The sequence below is a fragment of the Gymnodraco acuticeps genome, unplaced genomic scaffold (assembly GCF_902827175.1).
Source record: "Gymnodraco acuticeps unplaced genomic scaffold, fGymAcu1.1, whole genome shotgun sequence".
NCBI classification, from domain to species: domain Eukaryota; kingdom Metazoa; phylum Chordata; class Actinopteri; order Perciformes; family Bathydraconidae; genus Gymnodraco; species Gymnodraco acuticeps.
In genome coordinates this window covers 28,622-42,512 of record NW_022990914.1, presented here as the reverse complement: position 1 = coordinate 42,512, position 13,891 = coordinate 28,622, and the positions used below count along the sequence as shown (strand labels likewise).

Here is a 13,891-nt window from a genome sequence, read left to right as displayed (position 1 = left end):
ATGTCAATTTGCACATTTCATGGTGACGCTCAGCCTCTCCCCTTAACTCCTAACAGTCATCATCATGGTGACGCTCAGCCTCTCCCCTTAACTCCTAACAGTCATCATGTCAACCACAACACAGAGAAATACTGATAGAAATGTGGGTGTAGTTGTTGATACATTGCTGACAGAGGGAACTACATGTTAATACAGATTTAAGAAGTATCTTAAAGTCTTATAGTTTTGTCTTGACTATACTACAACTATATTATAATAAAAGAATACAGTATTTATATTATTGAATTGATTATGATTATTATTAGAAGTAGTTTATTTGCATAAATAATATTCTAATCTTTTTGAGGCTAGTGTTTGGCAGGAAATGCAGACGTATTCACCTGTAAACGAATACTGAACGACATACATGGACATTTACCATTTACCTCACTGTTTAAAAAAGTAACTTTGTTGATGATAATAATAATAATAAACAGGAATTATATTTGCAAAGTACTTTGTTTCCTAAAACAAAGGGGGGGGGGGGCTCATCTCACAATGTCGCTTGGGGCCCCAAATTGGCCAGGGACGGCCCTGTATACATGCAATCAATTAAGGATTTGTAATAGTATCATGTTTTGCTGGTGCTATTTCACCGCTGGTCTGGAGTATGAGAGCAGGATTAACTGAGACTATATTTATTCAGCTCTTCAAATAGAAAAAGGAAACGTCATGTTTGAGTATTAGTGCCATAAAAACACAGATGGATCGAGTAAATGGTGAAAACGGTAATCTGGAGATGAAGGATGTTTCTGTGTTTTCCCCTTTTGTGGTCTGTTTCCTGACAGACTGCAGCTCCGGGAGGATCTGGATTATCTACTCGTGTCTCTCCTGCCTTTGTGTTGGGATTAGAGACGCTGCTACATAACATCTGCATAGCGTCATTGTGAAATAATGTGTGTGTGTGAACCAGTGACATCACAGGTTTATCAGGCTGGGTGTGCTTCAGTTTTATTTGTAAACGTATATTTTTATTTTTGATATTTTGCGGTTAAACGAGTATACTTTTTTCTTCTCTGGTTATTTTTTTAATTGAATAAATGTTGATTACGTTAAACATCAAAATGAGTATTAGATCAATTAAAATGACTTGTAGGAAATCAGGGAATATATATTTGAAGCTTTAAAGGTAGGGTAGGTAAGAATGGAGACACCATGTTCGTGCGCTAGAATTTGAAAGTACGCAGCCGAAAAAAATCTGCCCCTTCCTTACAGAGCCCTTCCTCCAACACACACGAACGCACACGAGATACATTTGTGCACAGATGGAAGGCTGACAGGCAGGTAGGCCATCCAGTTATTTTAGCCGGGCCGGCTCATAGATGATTGGTCGTGCTTTTTACAGCGCCACGGCTTCCAGAGATGAATTATTTGTATGTATTTATTGTCAAAGCACTTAATGTATTCATTGCTATCGGGATGTCAAGAGCATTCCATGGAATATAACAATAAGTGTTTCTGAAGTGAATTACCTACCCTACCTTTAAATCAAACATGTATCACATCATTCCTTATCGATGTGATTTAATTTTAAGGAATGTCTATATAAAGAAATGACAATGATTCATTTAATAGATTTGAAAATAGCAGCATCGATATATCAAGTGCAAGAGAAGACACCCCTGTAATAAAGAGCATTTAAAGTACATTCAATGTAACTGATCTACTTGAGAAACTATGATACAGTTAAACTATATTTCTACATGTTAGAAGTACATTATAATATACACAATCACCATGGTTACATAGTGAACCGTGTTGGATTGACGCTGCATTTTTCATTTTGGAACCATAGGATTACTTTCTGTATTTCTTTATCCAATTCGCTACAGCAAGCCCTGAACCAGGGGCTTTTTGCCCGGCACGTCATGAGGGGAGAACATGTTTTTAGCATCTGTGTGTGTATGGATAATGTGAGTCCTGTTGAAAACCTAATCTCAGCCAGCACTGTAATCAATCAATCAATCAATCAATGTTTATTTATATAGCCCAATATCACAAATGTTACATTTGTCTCAGTGGACTTTACAGTTTGTACAAAATATCAGTATGACAATACGACACCCTCTGTCCTTAGACCCTCACATCGTACAAGGAAAAACTTCCGGAGAAAACCCACAGTTTAAAGGGAAAAATGGGAGAAACCTCAGGGAGAGCAACAGAGGAGGGATCCCTCTCCCAGGACGGACAGACGTGCAATAGATGCCGTGTGTAAATTGAAAAGATAATACATTTGCAACATAGGTAGTCCAAATGTTTGGAAATGCATGTGTGTATAATAGGAAGATGAATCCACAAGGATATCCATCCAGGACCTATGATCCAGGACCACAGCCACGACTCAAGATCCAGGGCTCGCGATCCAGGACAGAGGAGCGCAGGATCATCCATGACTCCGGATCCCGGCGTATATAGACACCAAAAAGAAAGACATTTGGGGAAGCTGGGTTAATCGGAACATGAGAGTACACAGGTATAGACAGAGAGAAGGAAGAAGTAAGATGTCCCCCGACAAACTAAGCCTATATCAGCAAAACTAGGGGCTGGATCTAATCAGCCCTAACTATAAGCTTTATCAAAAAGGAAGGTCTTAAGCGCACTCTTAAAACGGATAGGGTGTCTGCCGCCCGAACACAAACTGGAAGCTGATTCCACAAATGTGGAGCTTGATAAGAAAAGGCTCTGGCTCCCATTGTACTTTTAGAGACTCTAGGAACAACCAACAACCCTGCATTCTTGGAACGCAATGCCCTAGTAGGACAGTAGGGTATAATGAGTTCTTTAAGGTAAGATGGCGCCTGCCCATTAAGGGCTTTGTAGGCGAGAAGAAGAATTTTAAATTCTATCCTGTGTTCTATAGGGAGCCAGTGTAAGGCAGCCAGAACAGGAGTAATGTGGTCCCTTTTCCTAACTCTGGTTAGTACACGAGCCGCAGCATTTTGAATCAGCTGAAGCGACTTGACTGACTTCTTGGTACACCCTGATAATAAAGAGTTACAATAATCCAGCCTTGAAGTAACAAATGCATGGACTAGTTTCTCTGCATCGTTTTGAGGCAAGATATGCCTGATTTTTGCAATGTTACGTAGATGGAAGTAGGCGGTCCTTGAAATTGATTTTATGTGGGCGTTAAAGGATAAATCCTGATCAAATATAACACCAAGATTCCTTACAGTCTCACTGGAGGCCAAATTAATGCCATCCATAGTTAGTATATCCTTAGATAATTTGTTTCGTAGATTCTTCGGGCCAAGTACAATAACTTCAGTTTTGGTCGTGTTTAACATCAAAAAGTTTAAGGTCATCCACGTTTTTAAGTCCTTAAGGCAGTCTTGAATTTTATTTAGATGATTAATTTCATCAGGCTTGATTGATAAATATAGTTGAGTATCATCCGCATAACAATGAAAGTTTACAGAATGATTCCTTATAATATTGCCTAACGGAAGCATATATAATGTGAACAAAATAGGTCCGAGCACTGAGCCCTGTGGCACTCCATGGCTAACTTTGGTTTGCGTGGAAGATTCATCATTGACACGTACAAACTGAGAGCGTTCAGATAGATAGGACCTAAACCAGCCTAAAGCAGTTCCCTGTATGCCAACTAAGTGCTCTAGTCTTTGCAATAAGATATCATGGTCGATAGTATCAAATGCAGCACTGAGATCGAGCAAAACAAGAATAGAGACACGTCCCTTGTCAGAGGCTATTAGAATGTCATTTGTGACTTTAACCAGAGCTGTCTCTGTGCTATGATGTGTTCTAAAGCCAGACTGAAAAGCTTCAAATAAATCATTGTTTTTTAAGTAATCACACAACTGTTTTGCGACCGCTTTCTCAAGAATTTTTGAGAGGAACGGAAGATTAGAAATAGGTCTATAGTTGGCTAAAACCTCTGGATCGAGGTTGTGCTTTTTAAGAAGCGGTTTTATCACTGCTACTTTGAATGATTGTGGAACATAGCCTGATAATAAAGACATATTCATAATATTTAATAAATAAGTGCTAATTAATGGAAAAACTTCCTTCAACAGCTTAGTTGGAATTGGGTCTAACATACACGTTGATGGTTTAGAAGAGAGAATCATTGAATTTAATTGTTCAAGGTTTATGGCTGAAAAGCATTCTAGTTTACTATCTAGTGTAATATTAGAACTTACGTTTCCGGGAGCTGTTGATAACACTATACTGGTCAAAGGCAAGAGGTCATTAATTTTGTTTCTAAGAGTAACAATTTTATCGTTAAAAAAGCACATAAAATCATTACTACTGAGTGCTATGGGAATAGAAGGCTCAATCGAGCTGTGGCTCTCTGTCAGCCTGGCTACAGTGCTGAAAAGAAATCTTGCATTATTCTTATTCTCATCTATTAATGAAGAGTAGTAGGCTGCTCTCGCTTTACGCAGTGCTTTCTTATATTCATTGAGAGTAATATGCCAAATTAAACGAGATTCTTCAAGTTTAGTAGAACGCCATATCCTTTCAAGTTGTCTCGACTTTTGCTTTATTTTGCGGGTTTCGGCATTATGCCATGGAGCTAGTCTATGTTGTTTTATTTTCTTCTTTTTCAAAGGAGCAACAGAGTCTAATTTTATTCGCAGCGCATCTGTAGCACTATCAACAACATGATCAATTTGGGGTGGTGTACATTTTGTATAAGTTTCCTCCCTTACATGCAGACATGCTATCGAGTTAAGTATTGGTGGAATCTCTTCCTTAAATTTGGCTATAGCACTAACAGATAGGTTTCTGCTGCAGGAGCTTTTGACTAATGCTTTGTAGTCTCGTAACAGTACTTCAAAAGTTACTAAGAAATGGTCGGATAAAGCAGGATTATGCGGTTCGACTAATAGTTGCTCAATTTCAATACCATAAGTCAGAACAAGGTCGAGAGTGTGATTATAGCAGTGGGTTGGTTTATTTACACTCTGACAAAAACCAACAGAATCTAATATAGAGTTAAATGCAACAGTAAGGCTATTTTTATCATCGTCAACATGAATATTAAAGTCACCTACGATAATTACTTTATCTGTTTTAAGAACCAAAGTTGATAAAAACTCAGAGAATTCAGATAAGAATTCTGAATAAGGACCTGGTGCACGGTACACTGTAACAAATAAGATTGGCTGCAAAGTTTTCCAGGTCGGATGCGTAAGACTAAAAACGAGACTTTCAAAGGAGGTATAATTTAATTTTGGTTTAGTATTGATAAGTAAACTTGAGTCAAAGATTGCTGCAACTCCACCTCCTCGGCCCGTGCCTCGGGCAATATGAGTATTGATATGGCTGGGTGGAGTGGCCTCATTTATGCTGACATATTCTTCATGTCTCAACCAAGTTTCAGTGAGACAGCATATATCAATATTATAATCTGATATTAAATCATTTACCAATATTGCTTTAGATGCTAGAGATCTTATGTTTAAGAGACCACATTTAATATTCCTGTTTTGTTGCACTGTAGTAGTTGTTACATTTACTTTTATTAGGTTATTATGTATGACACCTCTATTAGGTTTTACCTTAACTTGTCCTTGGGCAGACACACACACCGCTAATATTGGGTATTTTATTGGGTTCGGGATTCCTATGGATGAATCTGGTGAGGGGGGTCGCAGTCCGGCAGATTGACCACGAGGATGTTATTGAGAGGGATGAAGAGCCAGAGGGTGATTATGTGGGATGGGAAGAGGAGGGGGCGGAGCTGGGAACATGTTTAGTGTCAGAGAGGCAGGTGGACCGAGCTCTCCATAGAGTGGTGCGGGAATGAGTCCTACAACCTCGAAATGAGTCAGCATTTTAACACTTCCGGTTCACTCGAAGTTGTGTTTTTGGTTTGAAGCCTGAAATAAGGTCTGCAGTTAACACAAGCTTACAATATTTTCTCATTTTCTTCTACCACAGAAATGTATACGTTAGTAAAGGCTGACCAACAGGCGTTCCTCTAGTAATGCTAACATGGAGAGGGATGTCATTTTTATTTTATTTCTATTTCAGATTGGGATCAATAATGTACTATATATCCATCGATATATCTATCTACCTATACCTACCTACATACCTCTCTCTACCTACCTACCTACCTACCTACCTACCTAGCTACCTACCTCTCTCTCTCTCTCTATCTTTCTATCTATCTATCCATCTATATATCTATCTACCTATACCTACCTACCTAGCTACCTATCTCTCTCTCTCTCTCTATCTTTCTATCTATCTATCCATCTATATATCTATCTACCTATACTACATACCTCTCTTTACCTACCTACCTAGCTACCTACCTCTCTCTCTCTATCTATCTATCTATCTATCTATCCATCTATATATCTATCTACCTATACCTACCTACATACCTCTCTACCTACCTAGCTACCTATCTACTCTCTCTCTCTCTCTCTCTCTCTCTCTATCTTTCTATCTATCTATCCATCTATATATCTATCTACCTATACTACATACCTCTCTTTACCTACCTACCTAGCTACCTACCTCTCTCTCTCTCTCTATCTATCTATCTATATATCTATCTATCTATCTATCTATCCATCTATATATCTATCTACCTATACCTACCTACATACCTCTCTCTACCTACCTAGCTACCTACCTCTCTCTCTCTCTCTCTCTCTCTCTCTATCTTTCTATCTATCTATCCATCTATATATCTATCTACCTATACCTACCTACATACCTCTCTACCTACCTAGCTACCTATCTCTCTCTCTCTCTCTCTCTATCTTTCTATCTATCTATCCATCTATATATCTATCTACCTATACTACATACCTCTCTCTACCTACCTACCTAGCTACCTACCTCTCTCTCTCTCTATCTATCTATCTATCCATCTATATATCTATCTACCTATACCTACCTACATACCTCTCTCTACCTACCTAGCTACCTACCTCTCTCTCTCTCTCTCTCTCTCTATCTTTCTATCTATCTATCCATCTATATATCTATCTACCTATACCTACCTACATACCTCTCTCTCTCTCTCTCTCTCTACCTACCTACCTCTCTCTCTCTCTATCTATCCATCTATCTAATCTTTTTACTTTTAGATACACCTTACTATTACTGTATAGAACTATTGGTTATATTATACATTTCCTTTTGAAGCTTGGGTAAGTACAATTGGATAAGCTAACAAGAGTAAATTATAGTTTTTAAATTATCAAACCAGAAAACCCAGGCCGATGAAGCTAACCGATTGATGTAGCTAGCAGTGTTAGCTTCAAAACTTGCTAAATCTAGCGGGGAAATTCACCAAGTTGGCAACACTGATCTTTTCCTTGGGGCATCCCTCCAAAACCACTCCTTAATTTATCTTAATGAACATAAAGAATGACCATGGCTACTGCTAATACCCTAGCTAGTATCTTCTGGAAGACTCATTGTGATGAAGCACACTTTGTTGACTTAAAGGTTTATTTGAATTTTTTTACATTTTTAAGATAACTTACACAACAGATATACTTTATTGTCCCAGAAAGGGAACTCCTCCAAATTGGATCTGACTTTCAAACCTCTCAGCTCTTGTTGCAGCCCCTCGACTTTCCCCTATCCCCTATTTGCATTTTGCTGAGGCTTCTTCTGAAAACACGTCTGACAGCGAGTGAGGAAGTAGGGGTCAAGTGTTTTACACAAGGGCATTTTGACTTGACACAAACCCTGACCTGTAAGAGTCTCTTTTCACAATGTGCAGGGATGCCGGTATCAGATCTATATTTAGATATTGTTTTTCATTTTCTTCCAGGTTTTGACTGTCTATCCTTGCCTGACAGGAATGAGGCTGACAGCGAGAGAGGAACATGATTGACAGGTGTCTGCTGAGATTTACTCTCACGTGAGTATTTGGTATTTGGCTGAATATTCTTATTCTTATGTCAGCCTGCATCACATTTAAGAGGTGTTAAAAGCTCATTAAACCTAATTTAAACACCTCATACGTGTCACATGACATTGCTTTTGTGTCACGTTAAGATTTTATTATTACTGTGCATGTACCTTTAATTATTTGGATGAATTTTATATTTTAAAAACCCTATGTTGCTCTATCTTGCGGTAAATTTTTGCAGATCATAAGATTAACTACTTTCTGTTTTCTACAGTTTAACTTTTTATTTCCCTCAGCTGTATTTGCTCAGTCAATCCCTTATATTCTCCAGTTGCATCCATCCTTTTAACTTCTCATGCAGCCCCCCTGCTTGTGTAGAGAGTAAATAAATCAACAAAGGAAAGATATATATTTAATATATCTGAGAACATTTATACAAATAAAAATACCAATCAGTATTATTGTATCATTGTGTAATGAACGGCAGCTCCTATCGATGTTTTTCTGTAACTATCCAAGTCTGTCCACAGTTTCTCATAATGCCAGAGCCCTTACCGTGTTCCTGTTGGTGTTTACTTCCTGTCTGCCTTCTTCTGGTGATTTCTCTGACGTCCAGCGCTCTGTCTCTGTACCTCTTTCGTCCTCTCTCTTGATCCTCCTTAGCAATGGGCACTATTCTGCTTAACAGCCGTGTGCTATTGGGTATTAACAACCTCTGAAATATCCGTATTGACCAATACATATATCAATATATATAGTACACCTGCACAGACAGCTCACCCTAAAACACTTTGTGTCAATACTGCAGGTTGTTTGTGTGTTCATGCACCTTTTCATAGATTACATTTCCCAGAGTCTGCATGCTTATGAGGGTTACATGTGTTTGTGTCCATGTCACACATACAGGTTGCAGTCTCACTACATTGCATTGTGATGTGTGTGTGTGTGTGTGTGTGTGTGTGTGTGTGTGTGTGTGTGTGTGTGTGTGTGTGTGTGTGTGTGTGTGTGTGTGTGTGTGTGTGTGTGTGTGTGTCATAAAAAATGGAGAAGGCTAAAGTAGGCCAGCAGTTCATGAGCTTGAAGGAGCCGCGCAAAGACGTCTCCCTCCTCCCACGCTGCCTTCCTCTTTGTCCTCCTCCTCCTCAGAGCCGTTGTCTTTCATTGTCCTTTGTCTCACTCCATCCGAGGTACAGTGAGCGACAAGGACCAACAATTATGTCTAAAAGCATTAGCAAGACAATTACTAAATGATCTTAAATACAAAATACACTTACAACAATAATGCACCTAAAATCTTAGTTTTTTCCGGCTCAGAGATTAATTAATAACTTATCAAAAATAATATAATTTGTGTTTCAGCACGAATGTGCTAGATTTGTACAATCACAGGCTCATCTCTGTCTTATTGTATACAAATCTAAGGTTTAAGGTTTTTAAACTAGTGTTAAATATGTTGTACGACTTATTATGCATGTATATTTCATTTACAGTTCCTTCATTTACAATCCCTGTACGGTGGCTGACAGAGGCAAACACGTAACAACGGACCAAATGTCCATTAGAAGAAACGCTCTGCACTTTAAAAACCATATATAAAAACTAGGGCTGTCAAACGATTAACATTTTTAATCAGATTAATCACAGCTTTAAAATTAATTAATCATGATTAATCACCATTCGAACTATGTCCAAAATATGCCATTTATTTATGTATATTGTTGTGGGAATGGAAAGATAAATGAAAGAAGGCGGATATATCCATTTAACATACAGTATCTATGTTTATTATAACATTTTTCTGCGTGTCAAAATGAAAGACAAGCCACACACCTATCAGTCATCAAACCGTGGGGTCTTAATTCATTACGTGTTGATTTCTATCAACGGGAGAGTACTTCAGGAAAGTCGACAGAGGGGGGGTGGGGGGGGGGGGGGGGGCGGCGGCGGCTAGTGGCGTACTTCGTGACCACAGAGTGTGAACGTTGTGATCAGCTGTTTTAGCGCAGTTCTCCAGTGAAGGGGGGGGGGGGAGGGAGTCTCCCTCCGCCGCCGGTTGGCGTAGTTTTGGCACAATTCCGTTGTACAGACCGACGTTACCAGCAGCCCTGTCTGTGCACACGGAGACCGACTCTGTCGTCCGGTGATCTAACCGCCTTCTGGAAAAGCTTCACAAGTACGTCGGTACGCAAATGCGCTTTGTGACACAAGTGACGGTAGCCTACGCATTTCAGATTACGCACATAACCTGCGTACCAGTTATGTGCACCCCTGACCATATCATCCTATCAGCACTTGTGGAATTATACCATTGTGTTGTTTACGTTGTTTTACATTCTTCCAATCAATCCTGTTCCACTTAAATACTTTCATTTCATTTCATTTCAAACCTTTATTTAACGAGATTGGTCCCATTGAGATCATAGATTTCATTTCATTTCATTTGTATTTGTCCCGCTCATGGTACGCAAAACCAAATGTACAATAATTGCCACAAAACATGACTACTAACACTAAGTACACACTAAGTCTTATTTTTGCATTTGTCTACAGTGGATCTAATTTCAATTTCGTTTATCTCTCCCAGAAACATTGACTGCAACACTTTACTTCCCCCAATTCCGCCATCCTCTTTTTGCCCATCGTGTTGTTTTGGAATAGTCTTTGCAAGATTAGGGTCCGACATTTACAAAAAAAGAGTTGAATTCATGTACCACTTCATTCATGTTTTTTACAACCTTATTTTTGTCATCAATGAAGTGACTTGGCAGGCCAGTGGATACAGATTTATTTCCAATAACATTATTTAAGATTTTCCATGTGCCCTTGATATCATTTTTCTTTTCTTTTAACATATTATTATAATATTCTCTTTTTGCTTGTCTCATTATAACTGTCAACTTATTTTGATATGCCTTGTATTGCTTTTCAATTGCCTTTGTCCTAAATATTATGAAGTCTTTATAAAGGTTATTTTTCTTCTTGCAAGCATTTTGTAAGCCCTTGGTTATCCAAGGCTTTTGATGATAAGTACCTTTATATGTACGGAGTACAGTGGGACAATGTTTGTCATACAGTGATATGTAGATTGTTAGGAAGGACTCATATGCAGCATGTACATCTTCTACATAAACCCCTCTCCACTCTTCCTTTAAGAGGTCACTCCTAAATTTGTCTTTTGCTTCAGCAGTCCTTACCCTGACATATCTACTGCAAGTCTCTTCCTTCTTTTTCTTTAATTGCCAATCATATGCTACAAATACAGGTAAATGGTCGCTTATGTCGTTGATTATTAGCCCACTCTTAGCACTGTTTTCCATGACATTTGTAAAGATATTGTCGATCAATGTTGCACAAGTTGATGTTATTCTACTGGGCTTAGTGATTAGGGGATAAAGCCCCCTGCTGTACAAAGCATCCAGGAAATCAGAAGTTGTTTTGTGTTTAGATACATTTAGAAGATCGATGTTAAAATCCCCACAAATAATACATGTTTTATTTTCATTTAGGCCATCCATTAATACTCCTAAACTATCTTTAAAAAAACTCTACATTTGATCCTGGTGCTCTATATGCACAAGTCACAACAACATTTCTCTTCCTTTCCATTTCAATTTCTATAGTTATGCATTCCATTAAATCATCAGTCACAATTGACATTTTTTCAACCAGTGTGCATTTTAGGACGCTGTCCACATAAAGAGCCACACCCCCTCCTCTCTTATTGGTTCTGTTGATATGGTGTAGCACGTAACCCTCAATTTGGAAATCAGTGACTTCGTCTTTATTTAGCCAAGACTCCGATATGGCAATTACTTTGAATTTACTTTGAAATGTATGTAGGTATTCAGTGATCTTATTAAAGTTTGCATACAGACTCCTGCAGTTGAAATGTATTAAAGAAAATGTATTTTCAAGTCCAACATTGTCATTAAATTGATCATCGGTATAATATTTACACGAGTCACTTATATGATTAAACACATGATTCTCTGAATCGATATCATAATCAAAATTGTACATGTTATACTCTGTGTTGTCAAATCTGGAAAAGATTCCGAGTGGCTCAGTCATTTATGTGTTGTTATTGTTTTCCATGTACGTCTGCAGTTAACTCCCTCCACACATACCTGTTCATTCCTTTGCTCTTTCATGCCGATCAAGCGAGTCAATTAATGTCTTTACGTCCGACATCAGCTCACATCCTGGGGTTCTCCGGTTCCTGGATCGGTGTGTCTGCCATCCTGAAGCCTGAAGAGTAGACTCCAAGTCCGGTTCTCCTGCTGGACTCTCCATGCTGACACCATACTCCAGTAGACCCTGTGCCGCATCTTGTGGGTTGTTAAACACCCTGACTTTTCCGTTTTTCTCGAATAATTTCAGTTTAGCAGGGAACAGAATGCGGGATTTGATGTTTCTTTCCTGGAGCTGCTTCCTTACTTGTCTGTATTTTGCGCGCTCCTTGAACACTTGGGTGGTGAAGTCCTCATCAAAGAAAATCCTGCAATCTTTCACCCTAATGTCCTTCTTTGCCCAGGCGGCTTGTAGCGCCCTTTGCCTCACGTTGTAGTTTTGGAAGCGGACTATTATTGATCTGGGACGGTCGCTGTGCCCAGTGAGATGCCCCGTTGCCCGGTGCGCTCTCTCAATGGGAATTTCGCCGCTCACATCCAGTTTCTCGCGTATTAAGTTTCCCACAAAGTCCATCATGCTATTTCCCTCACATTTTTCGGGCACTGAATAAATCCTCAGGTTGTTCCGTCGTTCCCGGCCTTCAAGTTCCTCACATTTATTTTCCAGTTGCTTTTGCATGCGTAAACTGTGAAGGAGTACTTTTGTCATACCGATTTCACGGTCTTCATTTTCTGCGATTCTTAATTCTGCTGCATCCGCTCTTATTTTCAGCTCTCCGAAGCCTTCTCTCAAGTCGTTTATTTCCTCCTTCAATAGTCCAAAATTCCCAGCAGTTTCCATGCGGAATTCTCTGATTTATTTTAATATTTCAGAGAGGCCTTCCCCTCCCTCCTCAGGTATTTTTGCCTCAGGCGGATTCATTGTGCCGGCCTGTTTCTGTTTTTCTTTCTGGCTGAACCGTGTTGACATTTCCCTTTCGTTTTTCTTTATCTTCTGTAAATAAAAAAATTATTTGCGCAGTCAACCCGCCCTATTGTTACACTCTCAGTTCCCGGATTCCTACAAAATAACTCAATTGTTTGCAGCGTGTTTTCACCTCCGCACCAGCTAGGCAGCCATCTTTAAACTATAGTATGCAATTTCATTTTGCATATTTATGATTTGCTTTGGCATGCAAATGTGTTGATAGTTTGGAATATGTGACTGTAGAGTAGTAAGGTTTACGCAGCAAAAGAAAGTAAAGCAAAACTGTTGAGGTCGCTGTGGTGGAAATTCCACACTTAATCACCTTCTGGTAATAAAATAACAAATATACAAGCTTAAACCAAAGCTGTGTTATTTAATAAAGAGTTATAGCATTTAACAGAATCAATCTTAATCAATCTTATTCCCAGCTGGAAGGACAGATAACCTGCACCAATGAGTGCTTAAGACATCTGACCTCGATCAAACAAATGACAAGACTCTTTAAGTGAAGAGAGCAAAAGATGGGAAGGGGGAACAGCCAATGAAATTCTACATGACAGGGTATGGAAGATTGGTGGCTAGACAGGGGTTAAGTGATGATCATTCACCTGACAATGGTCACCGTGGCACCCTTCTGTCTGTTGAATGGTTTGACAAAGTGGAGCAGGGTTTCTATGTACCGAGAAGTGGGTAGTTTAATGAGTCTAGATCTCTTTTTCAAGGGAGACCTGCAGCATATAGGTTCCACATGAAACATAAAACAATAAAGGACATTATACATTATATTTACAGGATACATTTACATAGTTATAGACATTTACAAGTGCCCATAGTATCAACGAGCATTTCATTTAGCCTAGCTTTAAAAACATGCAGAGGAATGAAATTGCTCAGTTTCAATTC

General features: G+C 39.0%; 1 protein-coding gene across 1 annotated transcript; it reads right to left on the bottom strand.

Annotated features, from left to right (window-relative positions):
• Positions 1-6,984: 6,984 nt before the first annotated feature.
• On the bottom strand, positions 6,985-13,135 carry LOC117557980. Its single transcript, XM_034233931.1, has 2 exons — positions 12,019-13,135; positions 6,985-8,568 (listed from the first exon to the last, which is right to left on the bottom strand). The coding sequence occupies exon 1, from the start codon at positions 12,860-12,862 to the stop codon at positions 12,023-12,025; it is 840 nt and encodes a 279-aa protein (XP_034089822.1). The 5' UTR covers positions 12,863-13,135; the 3' UTR covers positions 6,985-8,568; positions 12,019-12,022.
• Between the last annotated feature and the right edge of the window lie 756 nt (positions 13,136-13,891).

What these genes read in the sequence shown, in the direction of transcription:
- LOC117557980 (XM_034233931.1), bottom strand. Translation starts at nt 12,862, where the DNA reads ATGGAAACTGCTGGGAATTTTGGACTATTGAAGGAGGAAATAAACGAC.